At 45.5% G+C, this 23,102-nt stretch overlaps 1 protein-coding gene across 1 annotated transcript in view; it reads left to right on the forward strand.

The window, feature by feature from the left end:
- LOC115128542 (cAMP-dependent protein kinase inhibitor alpha-like) overlaps positions 1–23,075 on the forward strand; it is a 44,040-nt gene extending 20,965 nt beyond the window's left edge. The window contains exons 4-5 of the mRNA XM_065017794.1: positions 20,068–20,244; positions 20,441–23,075. Of these exons, the coding sequence (XP_064873866.1) occupies positions 20,100–20,244; positions 20,441–20,523 (228 nt within the window). The 5' untranslated portion in view covers positions 20,068–20,099 and the 3' untranslated portion in view covers positions 20,524–23,075. The remainder of the gene's footprint in view (positions 1–20,067; positions 20,245–20,440) is intronic.
- Positions 23,076–23,102: the final 27 nt, after the last annotated feature.

The raw sequence follows: 23,102 nt of genomic DNA on the forward strand, positions 1-23,102 counted from the left end.
TGTGTGTGTGTGTGTGTGTGTCTACAGTGTAGTTATACCATCAGGATAACAAGGGAAGAGGTGTGTGTGTGTGTCTACAGTGTTTTTTATACCATCAGGATAACAAGGGAAGAGGTGTGTGTGTGTGTGTGTTCTGCTCTTTTGTCTCTTTGCCACTGTCCCTCTGCCAGTGCTGTTGCCAGACACTGCCTGCGGGCCATGTCTCTCTGTGTGTGTGCGTGGCCCTGTCCAGTAGGAGAGAGCGAGAGAAGCACGTGCAGGCTAGGCAGGGAGAAGAGATGTGACCAACAGCACAGCGCTGTTTACATGTCTGTTTAGATGGGGGAATGTGGAGGAGGGGACAGCCTTGTCTTGTACCCACTCTTACAAGAGGCTGTGGGCTGAAATATTGATGTGTGATGGTTGGTTGTTGATAATGGCACAGGCTGCCCCTCTACTGTTGTCACACATGTTGGGGACTCCAACCCCCCAATTCTCCTCTTCTCTCTCTGTCATCTCCTTTCCAAGTCTCAGATTCAGCTCACTGTCACCATCGTCATTGTTTACTCTAGCAGTCACACACGCTATGAGTAAATGCACCATAGCGTTTTAAATAAACGGGAGACCTGATACTGCAGCTCGCAATTGCATTGAGTGTAATGAGAGTTTGCTGACAGAACGGGTGTTTTTGGGAGAGGAAAGGGTTGCACTAGTTCTGTAAACACTAGCTTGTCCCCTTGTCTCTGTTATCTCCACTCCTTGTTAGGGCAATGGTTCAACTATCTCATTAGGCTTGAGCCATGTCAACCTTCGCCACATCGTCGATGAAGCCCGCTCAATGTAACGCAGCTAAAGCATTCGAAAGAAAACAAATGGTATTGGAACCTATAGGCCCCATGTTATTGAGCGGGACCAGACTGGCTCTAAAGCCCTCTAGAAATATGCTTAAGACCATGGATGCATCATTGTGATTGACCCTCTGGAATGGAGCACAATGTAGCTCTGGTTTGGTGATCAAGAGGACACTCTGCTCCCACGCGCACACACACCCTCTCTCTTTCTGCTTCACTTCTCATGTTTTTGACAGTTTATTTTTATGGGTTAGAACACACTTTGGACTCCAGAGTTAATCATTGTTAACTTCTGACAGCTCTAAGAAGAAAGACTTCATGATTTCAGATGAGAAGTGCCTCTTTGAAGCTGATCACCAGAGTTTACAAGACCATCCATGGGATGATTGCCAGATAACAACCAAGATCTGACCTCTGTTCTGTACAATGCAAAACTTTACCCGGTTGTTATCTGGTGTCTGAATTGGGTTACAACCTGACAATTATGTCATTATGACGTTTCATGACCAATTTCTCCTCCTGGATATTGTGGGATAAAGAACAGGAGTAGCAGATTGATTCTCTCGCTCCAAACTACTTAGTTTAGCGCCTTTCTGAGGGCACACTAAAATGGTGCTGGAAGAAATGGCAGCAGTTTTACAGGCGCCCAACCAATTGTGCTATTATGGTTTTTTTTCGCGTCATTTGTAACTTATTTTGTACATAATGTTTCTGCAACCGTATTTTACGGCAAAAAACAGCTTCTGGATATCAGGACAGCGATCACTCACCTCGGATTAGATTAAGATTTTTTCTACAACAAGGAAGACGCGCAGGATATTCTCCAAACACCCCACAGGGTCAACATCACCGTTATTTGCAAGGGGAAGGACGCAGGTATAGAGGACAAAGAGCCGGATGCCTCGTCAGGACCCGGAGAAGGCGAGTGGGAAAGCTGCCGTTACCGTCAATACTGCTCGCCAACGTGCAATCATTGGACAATAAATTAGACGAGGTACGATCACGAATATCCTACCAACGGGACATCAAAAACTGTAATATCCTATGTTTCATGGAATCGTGGCTGAATGATGACATGGATATTCAACTAGCGGGATATACGCTGCACCGGCAAGATAGAACAGCACACTCTGGTAAGACGGGGTGGGGGGGGTGTCTTCGAGGCTGTTTATTTACCACTCACCCAGAGGCGGCGATCCTAGTGGCCGGAGACTTTAATGCAGGGAAACTTAAATCAGTTCTACCAAATTTCTATCAAAATGTTAAATGTGCATCCAGAGGGAAAATAATTCTAGATCACCTGTACTCCACACACAGAGACGCGTACAAAGCTCTCCCTCGCCCTCCATTTGGTAAATCCGACCACAACTCTATCCTCCTGATTCCTGCTTAAAAACAAAAATTAAAGCAGGAAGCACCAGTGACTCCGTCTATAAAAAAGGTGGTCAGATGAAGCAGATGCTAAACTGCAGGACTGTTTTGCTATCACAGTTCTGGGATTTATCCGATGGCATTGAAGAGTACACCACATCAGTCACTGGCTTTATCAATAAGTGCATCGAGGACGTCGTCCCCACAGTGACTGTACGTACAGTGCCTTGCGAAAGTATTCGGCCCCCTTGAACTTTGCGACCTTTTGCCACATTGTTGTCCTATGGACAGAGTGTCCCACCTCAGCTGTAGATCTCTGCAGTTCATCCAGAGTGATCATGGGCCTCTTGGCTGCATCTCAGTCTTCTCCTTGTATGAGCTGAAAGTTTAGAGGGACGGCCAGGTCTTGGTAGATTTGCAGTGGTCTGATACTCCTTCCATTTCAATATTATCGCTTGCACAGTGCTCCTTGGGATGTTTAAAGCTTGGGAAATCTTTTTGTATCCAAATCCGGCTATAAATTTCTTCACAACAGTATCTCGGACCTGCCTGGTGTGTTCCTTGTTCTTCATGATGCTCTCTGCGCTTTTAACGGACCTCTGAAACTATCACAGTGCAGGTGCATTTATACGGAGACTTGATTACACACAGGTGGATTGTATTTATCATCATTAGTCATTTAGGTCAACATTGGATCATTCAGAGATCCTCACTGAACTTCTGCAGAGAGTTTGCTGCACTGAAAGTAAAGGGGCTGAATCATTTTGCACACCCAATTTTTCAGTTTTTGATTTGTTTAAAAAGTTTGAAATATCCAATAAATGTCGTTCCACTTCGGGATTGTGTCCCACTTGTTGTTGATTCTTCACAAAAAAATACAGTTTTATATCTTTATGTTTGAAGCCTGAAATGTGGCAAAAGGTCACAAAGTTCAAGGGGGCTGAATACTTTCGCAAGGCACTGTACATACTTCAACCAGAAGCCATGGATTACAGGCAACACCCACACTGAGCTAAAGTATAGAGCTGCCGCTTTCAAAGTGCGGGACTCTAACCCGGAAGCTTACAAGAAATCCTGCTATGCCCTACGACGAACCGTCAAACAGGCAATGCGTCGATACAGGGCTAAGATTGAATCATACTACACCGGCTCCGATGCTCGTCTTATGTGGCAGGGCTTGCAAACTATTACAGACTACAAAGGGAAGCACAGCCGCGGGCTGCCCAGTGACACGAGCCTACCAGATGAGCTAAATCACTTCTATGCTCGCTTCGAGGCAAGCAACACCGAGGCATGCATGAGAGCATCAACTGTTCCGGATGACTGTGTGCTCACGCTGTCCGTAGCCGACGTGAGTAAGACCTTTAAACAGGTCAACATACACAAGGCTGCGGTGCCAGACGGATTACCATGACGTGTGCTCCGGGCATGTGCTGACCAACTTGAAGGTGTCTTCACTGACATTTTCAACATGTCCCTGATTGATTCTGTAATACCAACATGTTTCAAGCAGACCACCGTAGTCTCTGTGGCCAATAACACAAAGGCAACCTGTCTAAATGACTACAGACCCATAGCACTCACGTCCATAGCCATGAAGTGCTTTGAAAGGTTGGTAATGGCTCACATCAACACCATTATCCCAGAAACCCTAGACCCACTCCAATTTGCATACTGCCCAAACAGATCCACAGATGATGCAATCTCTATTGCACTCCACACTGCCCTTTCCCACCTGGACAAAAGGAACACTTATGTGAGAATGCTATTCATTGACTACAGCTCAGCATTCAACACCATAGTGCCCTCAAAGCTCATCACTAAGCTAAGGATCCTGGGACTAAACACCTCCCTCTGCAACTGGATCCTGGACTTCCTGACGAGCCGCCCCCAGGTGGTGAGGGTAGGTAGCAACACATCTGCCACGCTGATCCTCAACACTGGGGCCCCTCAGGGGTGTGTGCTCTGTTCCCTCTTGTACTCCCTGTTCACCCACGACTACATGGCCAGGCATGACTCCAACACCATCATTAAGTTTGCAGACGACACAACAGTGGTAGGCCTAATCACCAACAATGATGAGACAGCCTATAGGGAGGAGGTCAGAGACCTGACCATGTGGTGCCAGAATAACAACCGATCCCTCAACATAAACAAGACAGGGGAGATGATTGTGGACTACAGGAAAAGGAGGACCGAGCGAGCCCCCATTCTCATCGACGGGGCTGTAAGTGGAGTAGGTTGAGAGCTTCAAGTTCCTTGGTGTCCACATCAACAACAAACTAGAATGGTCCAAACACACCAAGACAGTCGTGAAGAGGGAACGACAAAGCCTATTCCCCCTCAGGAAACTTAAAAGATTTGGCATGGGTCCTGAGATCCTCAAAAGGTTCTGCAACATCGAGAGCATCCTGCCTGACTGGTTGCATCACTGCCTGGTACGGAAATTGCTCGGCCTCTGACCGCAAGGCACTGCAGAGGGTAGTGCGTATTGCCCAGTACATCACTGGGACTAAACTGCCTGCCATCCAGGACCTCTACACCAGGCGGTGTCAGAGGAAGGCCCTAAAAATTGTCAAAGACCCCAGCCACCCCAGTCATAGACTGTTCTCTCTACTACCGAATGGCAAGCGGTACCGGAGTGCCAAGTCTAGGACAAAAAGGCTTCTCAACAGTTTTTACTCCTGAACATGAAATTCAATGGCTAACCGGACTATTTGCATTGCTGATGCTACTCTCTGTTCATCATATATGCATAGTCACTTTAACTATACATTTATGTACATACTACCTCAATTGGGCCGACCAACCAGTGCTCCCGCACATTGGTTATCTGCATTGTGTCCCGCCACCCACCAACCCCTCTCTTTTACGCTACTGCTACTCTCTGTTCATCATACAGTGGGGCAAAAAAAGTATTTAGTCAGCCACCAATTGTGCAAGTTCTCCCACTTAAAAAGATGAGGCCTGTAATTTTCATCATAGGTACACTTCAACTATGACAGAAAAAAATAGGGGAAAAAATCTAGAAAATCACTTTGTAGGATTTTTAATGAATGTATTTGCAAATTATGGTGGAAAATAAGTATTTGGTCACCTACAAACAAGCAAGATTTCTGGCTCTCACAGACCTGTAACTTCTTCTTTAAGAGGCTCCTCTGTCCTCCACTCGTTACCTGTATTAATGGCACCTGTTTGAACTTGTTATCAGTATAAAAGACACCTGTCCACAACCTCAAACAATCACACTCCAAACTCCACTATGGCCAAGACCAAAGAGCTGTCAAAGGACACCAGAAACAAAATTGTAGACCTGCACCAGGCTGGGAAGACTGAATCTGCAATAGGTAAGCAGCTTGGTTTGAAGAATTACAGGCCTCTCACATCTTTTTAAGTGGGAAACTTGCACAATTGGTAGCTGACTAAATATGTTTTTTGCCCCACTGTATATGCATGGTCACTTTAATCATATCTACATGTACATACTGCCTCATTCAGCCTGACTAACCGGTGTCTGTATGTAGCCTCGCTACTTTTATATCCTCGCTACTGTATATAGCCTGTCTTTTTACTGTTGTTTTATTTCTTTACCAACCTATTGTTCACCTAATACCTTTTTTTGCACTATTGGTTAGAGCCTGTAAGTATGCATTTCACTGTAAGGTCTACCTGTTGTATTTATCGCACGTGACAAATAAACTTTGATTTGACTTGTTAACTTGTAGCTAGAGGTGGCTCACAACCAAGTAGTTAGAAGAACAGTCACGTTCAGCTTTTAAGATCTCTCGGGTGAGAGATCCACCAAATGAAAGCCTTCTCTGATGTGTCTTTGTCTGAGCGCTTAGCTTATGAAACATGAGAGGAGCTGCTGTGTAAAGGTTCTGGGGATCAGTAGAGAGAGAGAGAGAGAGAGAGAGAGATATACTGGGACTTGTGAGTCTGGGTGGGGGGGTGATTGAGCTGTCTCGCTGGATCTGTCTACTTCTCTTCCTCCTGTCTTTCTCTCTGTGAATGCACTGGAGAAAACAGTTTTTTTAAAAGATGCTATATTGATTGGGCTTCACCCAACAGACAGTCAAAATAATCGGACATGCACGAATCCCCTGAAACAAAGGACAACCAGTCAGTGTAAACAAGCAGACGATGTCTCATCCCCCCCCACTCTCCTTCCTTTCCTCGCTCTCTCTCATTCTCTCCCTCTTTGTTTCTCTTAGTGTTTCCACCTTCCCATCATATGGAGAGGCTGATTGCAACGCTGCAGTTACCATGGCAGCCAGTAGAACACATTAAGCTTTATAATAAGTCACAGAGGAAGAGAGGAGAAAGGGAAGAAAAAGAGGCACTGGAACAATAATCAAGAGCATGAGGAGGAAACTATAAATAGAGAAAGCAGTAATCCCTAGCATAATTTATTAAACAGTAACTTCAGATGGCTGTGTTGGTTTTGTACACATCATTTCCCCTAGCAGCTAGCACAGTATATACACTGTCCCTTCCCATAGTCCCTTGTCAGACATTTTTGACAACGAGGGCTGATCCCAGTAATGTAGGATAGCTACTACTGTGTTTGTGACCTCTTTCATCTATCCTGAGCTCCACTCTCTTATTTAGGGATGGATGATGACACACACCCAGTCATCTAGGGACACTCAGACTCTGAGATGGTCTAGGGCAGGGTTCCTCAACTAGCGGCCCACCGGCCGAATTTGGCCACCCGAGTAAAAAACAAAAAAACGTGTAAACTTTTTTTTTTAATTGTTGGACATAAGACTGTAAAAACACCAGAAAATCAGCTCCAAGTGATCTGAAATCTGTTCCAAAGTATTCCTACTCATAATAGAGAGATACAGTACCAGTCAAATGTTTGGGCACACCTACTCATTCAAGGGTTTTACTGTATTTGTACTATTTTCTACATTGTAGAATAATAGTGAAGACATCAAAACTATAAAATAAAAAATATGGAATCATGTAGTAACCAAAAAAGTGTTAAACAAATTCTTCAAAGTTCCCACCCTTTGTCCACAGCTTTGCACTCTTGGCATTCTCTCAACCAGCTTCACCTGGAATGCTTTCCAACAGTCTTAAAGGAGTTCCCACATATGCTGAGCACTTGTTGGCTGCTTTTCCTTCCCTCTGCGGTCCAACTCATCCCAAACCATCTCAATTGGGTTGAGGTCAGGTGATTGCGGAGGCCAGGTCATCTGATGCAGCACTCCATCACTCTCCTTCTTGGTCAAATAGCCCTTACACAGCCTGGAGGTGTGTAGGGTCATTGTCCTGTTGAAAAACAAATGATAGTCTCACTAAGCACAAACCAGGGATATCGCTGCCGAATGTGGTGGTTAATACGACTCAGGATAAGACCCAGATGCAGACACAGGAGGCAGACAGTTAACATCAGGATTCAAAGGGCTGTGAGACACAGGTTTAATCCTAGACACATGAAAAGTGGAATGTATACGGAGGTTGCGGGGCAACAGAAGATGAACAGCAGAGAGGGAAAGGGAAAATATAGCAGGGGGGAAGTTTAGGGAATTCCACCCGGAGGGGCAGAATTCTGCCCGAGACTATTGCGGGGAGCAGGGTTCCGGTAGCGGTCTGCCTGTCACAGATACCTGGAGGTGGTCTTGAGAAGAGCAGACCGGGCTCTCTTCCAGGTACGGCGACAGCAGCAAAGAAACATCTTGGCTGAGGGTATGCTGACCTCTTGCTCAAGGAAGAGCAAGGGCTGATATCCCATGGAACACTCAAAGGGCAAGAGACCAGTGGCTACGCAGGGAAGGGTGTTGCAGGTGTATTCCACCCACACGAGTTGCTGGCTTCAGGTGGTGGGGTTGTTGGAGACAAGGCAACAAAGCGCCGTCTCCAGGTCCTGATTGACCCACTCCGACTAGCCATTAGACTGGGGGTTAAAATCGGAGGACAGGCTGGCCGACGACCCAATGATGGTCCAAAATACCATCCAGAACCGGGATGAGGACTGCGATCAGAGACCACCGGAAGTCCATGGATCCGGAAGACGTGCTGCAACATAAGCTGGGCCAATTCCTTGGCTGGAAGGGAAGGGGAATGAAATGGACTGCTTTGGAAAAACCTATCCACCACCGTAAGGATAGTGTTGTTGCCATCTGATGGAGGGAGACCGGTGATGAAGTCCAGGGATATATAGGACCAGGGGTTGTGAGGAACAGGGAGTGGTTGAAGGAGGCCAGCCGGAGCTTGCCGTGGAGTCGTATTCTGAGCACACACAGTGCAGGTGGCTACAGATAACCTCGGATTCTCTCGGTAATGTAGATGTCGGGGACTTCCGGGATTCCTCGGCGGCGAAGTGGGATCCTTGGACGAGAGAGTATGACTGGGAACAGACCTCCTCTCCCTCCTACGTTCCTGTAGCCACTAAAACGATCCATATGGTCAAGGCGATGAGAGTCGAGATCCATGGGCAGCTCCCGAGCTCGTCTTTAACCTCCTCCGATAATCCATGCAGGAACGTGTCGAACAGGGATTCCGGGTTCCAGGCACTCTCGACGGCCAATGTGTGGAAATCGGCCACATAGTCTGCCAAACTACGGGAGTCTTGACATAATAGGAGTAGCTTCTGAGCAGCCTCTCTCACGGACAATGGAGAGATGTTCCTCCATGAACAGACTGAAACACACACTGGATTGTTCCTCTCACACCGCCGTAGCCCAGGAGAGAGCCCTCCCAGACATCAGCGTTATACAGTACTTGGGAAGCCGGGATGGGCTGGGGAGGCGCGCTGCTGACAGTGGGGTTACTGAGAGGCTGGGAGGTTACTGTTGTGGCTGACTGCCTAGTAGACAATCCATGGTATTGCTCCCTCAATGTATTGCGTTCTGCCAAGGTCTGGAATCCTTCCATAAGATTTTGAAGTCACTCCTTGTGTCTTCCAATGGTGGCTCCACTGAAGTAGAAGGCGTTGCGGCGCTGGTCCGAGTCTGCTGGGTCAGTCATGGCCAGTTCGTACTAAAGAGACTCCGGATAAGACCCAGATGGAGACAGTTAGAAACTGAGATGTTTATTACAAAACAGGGGGCAGGAAAATGGCAGGTCAAGGGCAGGCAGATGTCAATAATCCAAGGCAGCGTCAATCAGGGACAGAACGGCAGGCAGGCTCAGGGTCAGGGCAGGCAGAATGGTCAGAACCTGGAAGTCTAGAAAACAGAAACTAGAGATACGGGAAAACACGCTGGTAAGACTTGGCAAGACAAGACGAACTGGCAACAGACCAACAGAAAACGCAGTTATAAGTACACGGGATAATGGGGAAAATGCGAGACACCTGGTGGGGAGGGGAGACCAGCACAAAACAGGTGAAACAGATCAGGGTGTGACAGTGTTGCCATGCTGGTTAAGTGTGCCTTGAATTCGAAATAAATATCTGACAGTGTCACCAGCAAAGCACCCCCACACCATCACACCTCCTCCTCCATAATTCATGATGGGAAGCACACATGCGGAGACCATCCATTCACCTACTATGCATCTCACAAAGACACAACGTTTGAACCAAAAATCTCACATTTGGATTTATCAGACCAAAGGACAGATTTCCACCGGTCGAATGTCTATTGCTCGTGTTACTTGGCCCAAGCAAGTCTCTTCTTCTTATTGGTGTACTTTAGTAGTGGTTTCTTTGCAGAATTCGACCTTGAAGGCCCAATTCACGCAGTCTCCTCTGAACAGTTGATGTTGAGATGTATCTGTTACTTGAACTCTGTGAAGCATTTATTTGGACTGCAATCTCTGAGGCTGGTAACTCTAATGAACTTATCCTCTGCAGCAGAGGTAACTCTGGGTCTTCCTTTCCTGTGGCGGTCCTCATGAGAGCCAGTTTCATCATAGCGCTTGATGGTTTTTGTGACTGCACTTGAAGAAACTTTCACAGTTCTTGAAATTTTCCGCATTGACTGACCTTCATGTCTTAAAGTAATGATGGAGTGTCATTTTCTCTTTGCTTATTTGAGCTGTTCTTGCCATAATATGGACTATCTTCTGTATACCACCCCTACTACCTTAAAAAGGAAATAAATTCCACAAATGAACTTTTAACAAGGCACACCTGATAATTGATATGCATTCCAGGTGACTACCTCGTGAAGTTGGTTGAGAGAATGCCAAGAGTGTGCAACGCTGTCATCAAGGCAAAGGGTAGCTACTTTGAAAAGTCTCAAATAGAAAATATATTTAGATTTGTTTAACTTCTTGACGCTACCCATCCTATTACCGGGATCATTTTAGCATAGTGCCACAGTCAATATTACAAAAAAATATTCATATTCATGAAATCACAAGTGCAATATTGCAAAACACAGCTTAGCCTTTTGTTAATCCACCTGTCGTCTCAGATTTTGAAATTATGCTTTACAGCGAAAGCAATCCAAGCGTTTGTGTAAGTTTATTGATAGCATAGCATAACATTATGTACACTAAGCATTAAGTAGCTAGGTCATGAAAATCAGAAAAGCAATCAAATTAATCGTTTACTTTTGATCTTTGGATGTTTTCACTCACGAGACTTCCAGTTACACAACAAATGTTCCATAAAGATTATTTTTATACCCAAAATACCTTAGTTTGTTTGTTGCGTTATGTTCAGAAATCCACAGGAAAGAGCGGTCACGACAACGCAGACGTATATTCCATATAATATCCATAATGTCCACAGAAACATGTCAAATGTTTTTTATAATCAATCCTCAGGTTGCTTTTAAAATATATATTCGATAATATATCAACCGGGTGTGTAGGTTTTTCAAAAACACCGGGAGAAACAATGGCGCAAAACTCACTCTGAGAGCCCCCACCTATCCACTTATGCAATGTGATCTTTCACGCTAATTTTTTAAAATAAAAGCCTGAAACTATGTCTAAAGACTGTTGACACATTAGGGAAGCCATAGAAAAGGAATCTGGTTGATATCCCTTTAAATGGAGGATAGGCATGCATAGGAACAGAGGTTTCAAAATAAGAGGCACTTCCTGATTGGATTTTCCTCAGGTTTTCGCCTGCAATATCAGTTCTGTTATACTCACAGACAATATTTTTACAGTTTTGGAAACTTTAGAGTGTTTTCTATCCTAATCTGACAATTATATGCATATTCTATTTTCTGGGGCTGAGAAATAGGCAGTTTCAAATGGGTACGTTTTTTTTTTCGCCAAAAACGAAAATACTGCCCCCTACACGCAAAAGGTTAACACTTTGTTGGTTACTACATGATTCCATATGTTATTTCATAGTTTTGATGTCTTCACTATTATTCTACAATGTAGAAAATAGTACAAATAAAGAAAAACCCTTGAATGAGTAGGTGTGTCTGGTACTGTATGTGATCGTATACAAATGTAAGCAAGGTTTGAAATGATTATGTTTTAATCAAATATATCTGTTTGGGCTTCTTGCGGTCAATTTGCAGTATTAAAATTATTTGTAATTATGCGTTGTGCCTTGGTGGTAATAAAGAGAGTTTAAGAGACAAGAAAAATGACTAAAGCACAAAACAATGGGAAAGTAAAAAGGGTGAGTACTGAATGACTAATAAAAAAACTGATAGAGGACTGATAGAAAAAAAAGTGAGGTAAGAAACTGAAAATTGTATTTTACTGAGGTGAGATGCTGAAAATACCTCCTGTCTCCACACCTCTACGTGGAGGTGAGGTTTCCCCCCTCATCTCATTTACACGTTGCTCTGGTGTTGGGTGTAGAGCTAGGTTTCTGCTCGGATCGTGACCTTACTAGCACTACTCTCTCTCTATCGCTCTCTTACTTTCTCTCTCTATCTCTCCCTCTCTCTCTTTCATTCTCTCTCTCTTTCTCACACACTCCAAGTGTTGGATTGAAACAGACTGACCAGGCCCTGTAGAACTTGTATGCATGGGACACTGGCTGGCTGGCTGGCTGACTGGCTGGCTGTCTGACTATATGCATGAGACTGTCCGACTGACTGTATGCATAGGACACACTCTGGCTGACTGACTAGCAGCTGCCCAGGCCACATCTTTATATCTCTGTCCATGGTGCTGGAAAGACACTCTGCTGGAAAGAGCACTGACCTCCCATATACAAGGCCCTTGCATTGGCATTTAAAAACGGTACACAGACTCTCATCCAGAGCCTTTTACCATCAGTCACTAAGGTCCCATATTGAATAGGTAATCTTTCAGTCTCTATCTCGGACCAGAAATGCATGAAACCCAAAGCTCTGCCATTACCGTTCATTTTAGGTTCTATTTTGTGACTCAAAATGACTTGTGACTGAGAGTGTCTCAATGAAGGGTGTTGAAGCTCAGGAGATCTGATGATAGATCCTGAATGATTTTTCTCCAGGATATTAACCAGGTAAATAAAGAAAGCACGTGAATGACAGGGTCATTAAAGCAAGTAGAAAGTGTCTACAAGGAACCATTTTATCTGTGTGGTAATTTAACAGAGCTGTTGGATAGCGATCATGTTTCAAAATAAATATTTTGAACTTGATTATAGAGGGAAATGCAGTTAGTTAAAGTCCCTTTGAGGTTTTTTTTCACAATTTATGATTTATTCCTTAATTCTAGTGTTAGCGTATCCTGGTCTTTGAAGACATTCCCTGTCAGAAGCCTATTCAACTCTCTATGCTTTAATAGCAGTGTTGTAAACAACCCTTGACCTACTTGTCATTCGATCGAGGGCTTTTATATTACCTGGCATTAGTATTGTGTCTAATACACAGTACATACCACAGAGGTTGTCTGATGAAACAAGCCTATGTATTCTATAGGTCACCATTTCTATACAGAATGATCCTTCCCAACCAAGACCTAGTGGGGGTCATTATCCTAAGCCTCCACTGCAGATGTTGTGAATTAGTCAGGATTGGTTCAAAAGTGACCTATGGTTAGAATAGGTTAGGAGAAAAAAAAACTATATTCCTATATACAGTAACATAAGATATTCCTTTTCAACTGTCATTGATTGCCCTAGATTTTGGTCTGACACACATCTGAAGCAGCCATCTCTGGCTAAGACAAACATCTTTGCAGAACAGACCTATTTCCTGTCTGTCTGCCAGCTAGCTCTGGATAACATAAACATCGCTGGAGAGCAGTAGGTCTGCCTGTCTGTCGGTCTGCCTGTCTGTCAGTCTGCCTGTCTGTCTGTCTGCCTGTCTGCCTGTCTGCCTGTCTGTCTGTCTGCCTGTCTGCCTGTCTGTCTGCCTGCCTGCCTCCTCTCAGTCCTGTTGTCTCCTGCCTATGTGTTCAGCAGGCAGACCGAGAGAGGCCTCTCCTGAAATCAACACAGCCATGAAGGCAGCTGTAGACATGTCAATGCTAATTGCAGCTTGTCCTCCCTCCTTCTGGAGGCTCGTAGGGCCACACAAAGAGCAGCTGTAACATGCGGAGGCCTAAGAGGAAGAAATTGTCCTGCCTCCCTGGACACCTACACACACTCTTGCTGGAGACCGAGGACAGAGCTTAACACACACACACACCATATAGACACACATTCACATCGACCCCCTACTGTCTCTCTGTAGTGGGTGCCAATTGAAAAGCCTGGGAATGTGATTTGTTGTAGTACCCTACTGAAGTGCCTGGGGTGAGTTATCTAGTATCCTATTGAATGTAAAGCAATTTCAGTTGGAGAAAAACTCCAAATGGAACTAATTATTGTTATTTTTGTTATGAAATAGGCCGGGGTTGTTACGCCCTGACCTTAGAGCTTTTTATGTCTCTATTTTGGTTTGGTCATGGTGTGATTTGGGTGGGCATTCTATGTTTTGGCAGGGTATGGTTCTCAATCAGGGACAGCTGTCTCTGATTGGGAACCATACTTAGGTAGCTTTTTCCCACAGGGTTTTTGTAGGTAGTTATTTTCTGTTTTGTGTTTCTACACCTGACAGGACTGTTTCGGTTTTCGTTCCTTCTTTGTTATTTAGTGTTCAGTTGAAATAAGAGTATGAACACTTACCACGCTGCGCTTTGGTCCACACCTTCTTCAACAGACGATCGTTAAAGAACTACCCACCACAAACGGACCAAGCAGCGTGGTAACGAGGAGCAGGGGGTTCAGGACTCCTGGACTTGGGAGGAGATATTGGATGGGACCCTGGAGACAGGCTGGGGAATATCGACGCCCGAAGGAAGAACTAGAGGCAGCTAAAGCTGAGAGGCGGCGATATGAGGCAAGGCAGCGCAGCAGACACGAGAGGCAGCCTTTATCCGCCAATCTCCCCGTGTGCCTCCTCCCAAAATCTTTTGGCGGAGTCAGGCGATAGACCTGAGCCAACTCCCTGTGCTTACCAGAAGCAGCGTGGTACTGGTCAGGCACCGTGTTATGCGGTGAAGCGCACGATGTCTCCAGTGCACGCTCATAGCGCGGAGCGCTATATGCCAGCCACCCGCAAATGCCATGCGAGAGTGGGCATGCAGCCAGGGCGGATTGTGCCAGCTCAGCGCGTTTGGTCTCCGGTGCGCCGTTTCGGCCCAGGGTATCCTGCGCCGGCTCTGCGTACTGTGTCTCCAGGGCGCTGGGAGGGTTCAGTGTCGCCCTATGCCTGTGCTCCGCCCGTGCCGGGCGAAAGTGGGCATTGAGCCTAATGGAGAGGTGCGAGTGTTAAGCACCAGATCTACAGTGCTCCCCCACAGCCCGGTTCGACCTGTGCCTGCACTCTGGAGGGGCCGGGCTAAAGTGGGCATTCAGCCTGGAGGAGTGGTGCCTAGGCTGCGCACCAGAGCTCCAGTGCTCCCCCACAGCCCGGTTCATCCGGTGCCTCCTCCACGCACCAGGCCTCCTGTAGGTCTCCCCACGCACCAGGCTGTCTCTGCGTCTCCTCCCTCCAGTGTCGCCCTCCGGTCAGGAGCGTCCAGAGGCGCCCTCCGGTCAGGAGCGTCCAGAGGCGCCCTCCGGTCAGGAGCGTCCAGAGGCGCCCTCCGGTCAGGAGCGTCCAGAGGCGCCCTCCGGTCCGGGGCTCTCTACGAGGGTCCCCAGTCCGGGGTCAGCGGCGAAGGTCCCCGCTCTAGAGGCGCCACCTAAGTGGGCCAAGCCAGAGGTGGAGCGGGGTCTACGTCCCTCACCGCACCTTTGGGGGGAGGGGGGGGTACTGTCACGCCCTGACCTTAGAGCTTTTTATGTCTCTATTTTGGTTTGGTCAGGGTGTGATTTGGGTGGGTATTCTATGTTCCTTTTTCTATTTCTTTGTTTTGGCCGGGTATGGTTCTCAATCAGGGACAGCTGTCTATCGTTGTCTCTGACCGGGAACCATACTTAGCTTTTTCCCACAGGGTTTTTGTGGGTAGTTATTTTCTGTTTTGTGTTTCTGCACCTGACAGGACTGTTCCGGTTTCCGTTCATTCTCTTTGTGATTTTTGTTATTTAGTGTTCAGTTGAAATAAGAGTATGAACACTTACCACGCTGCGTTACAGGGGTTGAGTACAAGAGGGAGAGATTCAACATGAGATAATGGCCGTCATTGTAAATAAGAACAAATTCTTAACTGACTAGCCTAGTTAAATCAAGGTTAAATAAAATTGTAGGGAGACAAAGACAGGACAAAACAAAGACAGGATGAGTGGGAGTGGATGAGTGGGAGTGATCTACAAGTGGAGGAGCAGGGAGAGAGAAAGATAGAAGGCAAGCATTGTGAAGTGAGAGCGATAACTACTGTTGCCAAAGGGCCGTCTTGTGCATGCACACGTCTCCTTACCCACGTCAGAACAATCATAACTGCTGTGTCGTTATGTTGACATGGTAGGAGGACTTACCAATCCTCCCACCCTATGGCAGTGTTTACCTGACACCAGTCAACATGTGACCGGTGATATGGAAGGTGTGTGTGTGTGTGTGGTGTGTGGCCCCTCAATATGGTTGTTGAGACAGAGACTGGGATTCTACTAAAGGCAGTGGGTTATTTCAAGAGAACTGAATACTGACAGAGACATAGAGGGAGAGATAGAAGAGGGAATGGGTCGTTTGGACTCATGTTTGCTTACCAGAGGTGTTTTTTCATCCGTTGCCATAGAAACAGCAGCTCGATGTGTGCATTTGTGTGTGCATATATTTGTTGGAAATGTGTGTAGAAATGAATGTGCACATTGTGCTGTTTTTTTCCGTGTGTGTCAGGGTTGTGCTCAATTCAGAATTTAATTGAGAATGCCTCATAAATTAAATTCTTGAATTTTAATTTAACTTTGTAGTAGTAAACAGGATACAAAATTTGGATGAAAGGAAATTGAATTCAGTGAAATTCAATGAAATTAAAATGCCGCTATTCTATATTAGGTGTAGTCTACAGCCGTGGCCAAAAGTTTTGAGAATGACACAAATATTAATATCCACAAAGTTTGCTGCTTCAGTGTCTTTAGATATTTTTGTCAGATGCTACTATGGAATACTGAAATATAATTACAAGCATTTCATAAGTGTCAACGGCGTTTATTGACAATTACATTATTGATGCAAAGAGTCAATATTTGCAGTGTTGACCCTTCTTTTTCAAGACCTCTGCAATCCGCCCTGGCATGCTGTCAATTAACTTCTGATGGCAGCCCATTCTTTCATAATCAGTGCTTGGAGTTTGTCAGAATTTGTGGGTTTTTGTTTGTCCACCCACCTCTTGAGGATTGACCACAAGTTCTCAATGGGATTAAGGTCTGGAGAGTTTCCTGGCCATGGACCCAAAATATCGATGTTATGTTCCCCGAGCCACTTAGTTATCACTTTTGCCTTATGACAAGGTGCTCCATCATGCTGTAAAAGGCATTGTTCGTCACCAAACTGTTCCTGGATGGTTGGGAGAAGTTGCGCTCTGAGGATGTGTTGGTACCATTCTTTATTCATGGGTGTGTTCTTTGGCAAAATTGTGAGGGAGCCCACTCCCTTGGCTGAGAAGCAACACCACACATGAATGGTCTCAGGATGCTTTACTGTTGGCATGACACAGGACTGATGGTAGTGCTCACCTTGTCTTCTCCGGACAAGCTTTTTTTCAGATGCCCCAAACAATCGGAAAGGGGATTCATCAGAGAAAAAGACTTTACCCCAGTCCTCAGCAGTCCAATCCCTGTACCTTTTGCAGAATATCAGTCTGTCCCTGATGTTTTTCCTGGAGATAAGTGGCTTCTTTGCTGCCCTTCTTGACACCAGGCCATCCTCCAAAAGACTTTGCCTCACTGTGCGTGCAGGTGCACTCACACGTGCCTGCTGACATTCCTAAGCAAGCTCTGTACTGGTGGTGCCCCGATCCCGCAGCTGAATCAACTTTAGGAGACGGCCCTGGCGGTTGCTGGACTTTCTTTGGTGCCCTGAAGCCTTCTTCACAACAATTGAACCGCTCTCCTTGAAGTTCTTGATGATCCTAGAAATGGTTGATTTAGGTGCAATCTTACTGGCAACAATATCCTTCCCTGTGAAGCTCTTTTTGTGCAAATCAATGATGACGGCATGTGTTTCCTTGCAGGTAACCATGGTTGACAGAGGAAGAACAATGATTCCAAGCACCACCCTCCTTTTGAAGCTTCCAGTCTGTTATTTGAACTCAGTCAGCATGACAGAGTGACCTCCAGCCTGGACCTCGTCAACATTTACACCTGTGTTAACAAGATAATCACTTACATGATGTCAGCTGGTCCTTTTGTGGCAGGGCTGAAATGCAGTGGAAATGTTTTTGGGGGATTCAGTTCATTTGCATGGCAGAGGGACTTTGCAATTGAATTGCAATTCATCTGATCACTCTTCATAACATTCTGGAGTATATGCAAATTGCCATCATACAAACTGAGACAGCAGACTTTGTGAAAATTAATTCTCAAAACTTTTGGCCACAACTGTATACAAATATATACACCCCGTGGCCAGTTTATTAGGTACACCCGTCTTGTACCGGGTCAGACCCCCGCTTTGCCTCCAGAACAGCTTGAATTATTTGGGAATGTAAAGGTTGCTAAATTGGTATCAAAGGACTTAACATTCCCCACACCGTTACACCACCGCCACCAGCCTGTACCATTGACACCAGGCAGGATGGGGCCATGGGCTCATGCTGCTTACGCCAAATCCTGAATCTGCCATCAGCATGACGTAACAGGAACCGGGATTCTTCAGACCAGGGGATGTTTTTCTTCTCCTTCCTTATGATGGTGTGCCCTCTGGAGCTGATTCTTCTTGTTTTTAGCTGATAGGAGTGGAACACGGTGTGGTCGTCTGCTGCCATAGCCCATCCGTGACAAGGACCGACGCGTTCCGAGATGCCGTTCTACAGCCCACTGTTGTACTGCACCATTATTTGCATGTTTGTGGCCCACCTGTTAGCTTGCACGATTGTTTGCCATTCTACTTTGACCTCTCATCAAGGAGCTGTTTTCATCCACAGGACTGCCGCCGACTGGAAGTTTTTGTTTGTCACACCATTCTCAATCAACCCTAGATACTGGAACTGGCGCACCTGGCACCGACGATCATACCATGCCATACCATACCATACCAGACCATGCCATACCATACCAGACCATGCTCAAAGTCGCTTAGATCACTTGTTTGGCCCATTCTAACGTTCAGTCAAACATTAACTGAATGACTCGATGCCTGCTTTATACAGCGTGAAATGGATCGCTAAAAAGAGTGACCCATTTTGGTGAACAGGTGGTGTACCTAATAAATCTTGTACATCAAACATCAAACAGGTTGTTGTATACACGAACATACAATATTGTTGAATCAGTTGATTTTCAGGTCAAACTGTTAAAATAAATGATCAAGGAAAACAAAACCTGTATGCGAATATTCTACGTTATTATATTTCATGAATCACTTACATTTTGTTCAATATGGGGAAAATATATTGATCTTGAAGTTGACCCTGAGGCCTTCAAAAAGAAGCCAAATGAATTAAATGGTTGGTGGAAATATGAGTTATTCTAAGGTTAAAAGAGTGTGTGTGCGTGAGTCAGGAAGCAAATTCAGGGAGTGAGTGTTTTTAAGAAATAAAATACAATTAACATGAAACACAAACAAGGCACCAACATGAAAACAGAGTCAATAACACCTGAGGAAAGAACCAAGAGGAGTGACAAATGTAGGGAAGATAATCAAGGAGGTGATGGAGTCCAGGTGAGTGTCATGAGGCACAGCTGCGCGAGACGATGGTGACAGGTGTGTGGGATAATCAGCAGCCTGATGAACTAGAGGCCGGAGAGGGAGTATATGTGACAGAGTGTAATTTATTTTAATTGCACTGAATTAAATAATTCTTCCGGCCACTCATATTCAAATTCTGCATCCTGCGGGGTATGTCCAATTTAATTTGAATTTCAACTTATGAGTTGAATGGGAGTCAATTCCAAAATTCTGAATTGAGCCCAACCCAGGTGTGTCTTGTATGCTATAAGAGTGTGAGACATGGGATGTAATTCTGCCTGTCACTCGTGTAGCCCAGAGCATGCAAAACAGAACTACAGCAGTCACCATGACAAAAGACAGACAGACACACAGGCAGCCAGTATGTACAGAGAGAAAGCTGTTCTTGTGTCCAGCCATGCTCCAGATGAAACTAGCAAACGGATCAGGGCCATCTGAACTGCATGATGTCTGATGAAAACAGCCCTGTGCTTTCTGAGGTGGAACATTACAAAGTAAATGGCCTATGAGGTTTTATCTGTTTTTAGTTGTTGACACAAATAGAAATAAATACTTTAGCTGTGCAAAAAACAAGTGAGAAATCTGTTATGACGATAGTACAAGGACTCCCTCCACTGGACAAAAGCGGCACTAGAAAAGAGTTGATCCTGACCATGTGATCTGAGCAGTAGAACTTTTGGATGTGAATATATAATTGATTTACTGTCTCTCTCTTCCCCCTCTCCCAGGCAGCAGTTGCAGGGTCTCTGATCCTGAGGAGATGACGGAAGTGGTAGAGCCCAAGCTGGACTTTGCATCCTCGGGTCGCTCGGGGAGAAGGAACGCCCTACCTGACATCCTGGGGTCACCGGCTGGGGTCAACCCCACTGACCTTCCACTCAAACTGGCCGAGCTCAACCTCACAGGTGGGTTAGCTCAGCCTGACAGCCTGACTCAAATCCATGAAGCTCCACCACACAACCACTGTCTCATGGCCAGGTTCCAGGCTGTCTTCGCAAAGAGCCTTTTAACCCCACAGGTCTTTCCTGGTTAAATAAAGATGAAATGAGGTGAGAAATGATAACTAACTGCAGTCCTATGTGTCTGTCTCTCTGTGTCTAGATGTTCAGGGAGAAGCCCAGTCTCCCACGGCGGAGGAGGCCCCACCCCCTCCAGAGAGCTCTGAGGAGAATGAGGGATCATAAGGCTGCCTGGTGGGGGTCTAACTAGCCCCAATGTTTACCTCTTGTGAGGCTGATGAGATAACTGTAGGAGAGGAATGGATGGGTAGGACGATACAGAAAGACCCATGAAGGAGTGGTGGGCCCGTTTGAACAGCAACTGAGCTGCAGACAGTGAGTGATGAGCAGAGAAAGGGTGGGAGAGAAGGTTAGAAGAATGGACAGAGAACCGTCTCTCACACAATCTGAAAAGACTTAAGAAGAGCGTTGGTGTGTGTGCGGGTGCGGGTGGACAGATCACCTCTACTCCCACACACACTGCCATGAGAAACAAAGGACATACGCTGATTATATACTGCTGTGCAAAACGGAGAACTCTCAATTGAAAAAAAATGTCAAATGTCCTGCTGATGTCTATAACAGGTCGGAAGATGGGCGGATCCTAGTGGCCTCTAGGGGTTCTGAGCTTTCTGGTTGTTCTGGAACATATAAGGGGATAATGTACTAGAAATGTTTGAAGAACGAGGGGCGAGTGGGTTAACTGTAACAAGGGGCAGCTGGCTTCCTCTTTCACACAGACATTTGATGTAAGTATGAATTCCAATCTGAGACTTTAATGCGGATGGCAGCGCAGTGTTGTACAGCAGATATGGGTTTATAAACGTTGTTAGTGGTTTTGATGACAACCAATGGGGCTTTCATGCTAATGGGTTGAGATGAAGACAATGACTGATGTGTTTGTGACCTGAAGTGTTGATGTGTTTGTTTGCAAAGGTTAGCTAGAAGCTGATGCTAATGTTATGAGTAGGTTGGACAATCCAATCCTTGTCTTTTAAACATTCCTGACATCAACCTAAAATGGTTTCTCACTGCCAACCATGTACTGTTAAAACACTCCTCTGCTGTTGGTGTATTTCTATCCCGGATTCATCCCAGCTCAGACTTTCTCTGTTTCCATCTACGTGGGCCGGCACCCGTGTCTCACTGAACCATGGCTCCAGTGGACCTGCACTCACTTGGAGCCGGAGCCAGGCCGCTGGTACTTCTCAGATGGCATTTACATAACAATGGCTCACTGTGAACTTTAACACCTTCTCACAAAGCTGCTGTTTGGATTGAATTCTGCTCTTCACAAGTCCTCAGTGTCAGCGCAATAGCTATGGAAACACACTGGCTAGAATAACATAAGGGTGTATACACTCTTGTAACATTGGTGTCATGGTTGAAAAAAACAGCATGTGACAACTGCTGTTGTGTTAATCTATTCAGCTCAAGGCTGTCTTTCGTTAAAAGGCTTTCTGTTTTCCCAGACTCCTCTGAAATGTGCCTGGTAGCAGTTTACATGGAAACTTGTTTTGTTGTGTTCTATAGCTCTGTGTGAAGTGTTTTTCAACAGTATTTGGGCCATTGACACATACATGTAAACACCTATTTTTTTTTTGTTGTTGTTGTTTAGTAGAAGACGTGCCGACCAGGTGTGTACAGCACAGAGAAATGTCACATTTCTAACCAGAGCACTACTAAATGCAATGTTACCGACGTATACGCTCAAAGACGAATACCACCCACGCCCACAGCACGGCCTTGGAGATGGAACGCTTGTGCACATGTTTCCCAGTGTGGTCGGCATATGCCTGTGGTCTGGGCATGGGAGCCAAGCACCAAGCAACACCGCCACCAAAGTGTTGCATCACGTCTGGAGATGGCAGCATCCTTTCTGCCTCCTTCTGCTCCACTCAGCCACGGATGGACTGGGACCATAAATCAGCCCCGGCATTTGTAACACACAGGCCCTTTTTTTTCCCTGGAGGCCCCTATTGTTAGCCAAATAATGGTCATTCTGCGTTAAAAAAACAACAACAATTTAGACAAGCCCACTTGGCTAAAGATGGACCATCTGGCATTTTCCCGAACTGCCCTATGGCCAGTCCGTGCCTGCACTACGCTGCCGGTCTGAGAGGACTTCTATCTCTTACTCATCAAAACAATAGAGCTAGAAATGCATGATCGCAACTGACTGATGATACAGTTTGAATATGAACACTGAGAACCAGATGCACGGTGAACAGAAGGACCGACATATACAGTACTTAGTAATGCCAATATATATATATATATATATATATATATACTGTTTAACACAGTACATAATACCAGTTATTACACTGCTGTTGTATATATTATGCTATTACACATGGAAGCGTTTATTTACTATATGTACATATTCGTATAGTGAATAAACATTCTCTATACAACACAAGAGACTGAACATTCTGTATTATCAATCGTCTTTCTATGAAATGTTTGGGCTGTGGGTATCTATGTGTGGTTTTGTCTCAAACGCAAGCAGCTGAGGCTCTACTTCGTAATGCACTGCACTGATTACTGGAATCGTTCATGTGATAACTCAAGGTAAATGTTTATTCTATGGGGAGGGAAAATCTGAGGTGTGTCTCGTAGTGTCATCTGTTCTCAGTGGTGGTATGTGCAGTACATTTACGTTAGCAGAATTCCACATGTCGATTCTGTCAGGTGGGTAGGCAACATGCCATAATAAATCCACAAAGCTTTCCCTAGATGATTGGTGTTGGGTGTTTTTCTTT

The sequence above is a fragment of the Oncorhynchus nerka genome, linkage group LG4 (assembly GCF_034236695.1).
Source record: "Oncorhynchus nerka isolate Pitt River linkage group LG4, Oner_Uvic_2.0, whole genome shotgun sequence".
Lineage (NCBI taxonomy): Eukaryota > Metazoa > Chordata > Actinopteri > Salmoniformes > Salmonidae > Oncorhynchus > Oncorhynchus nerka.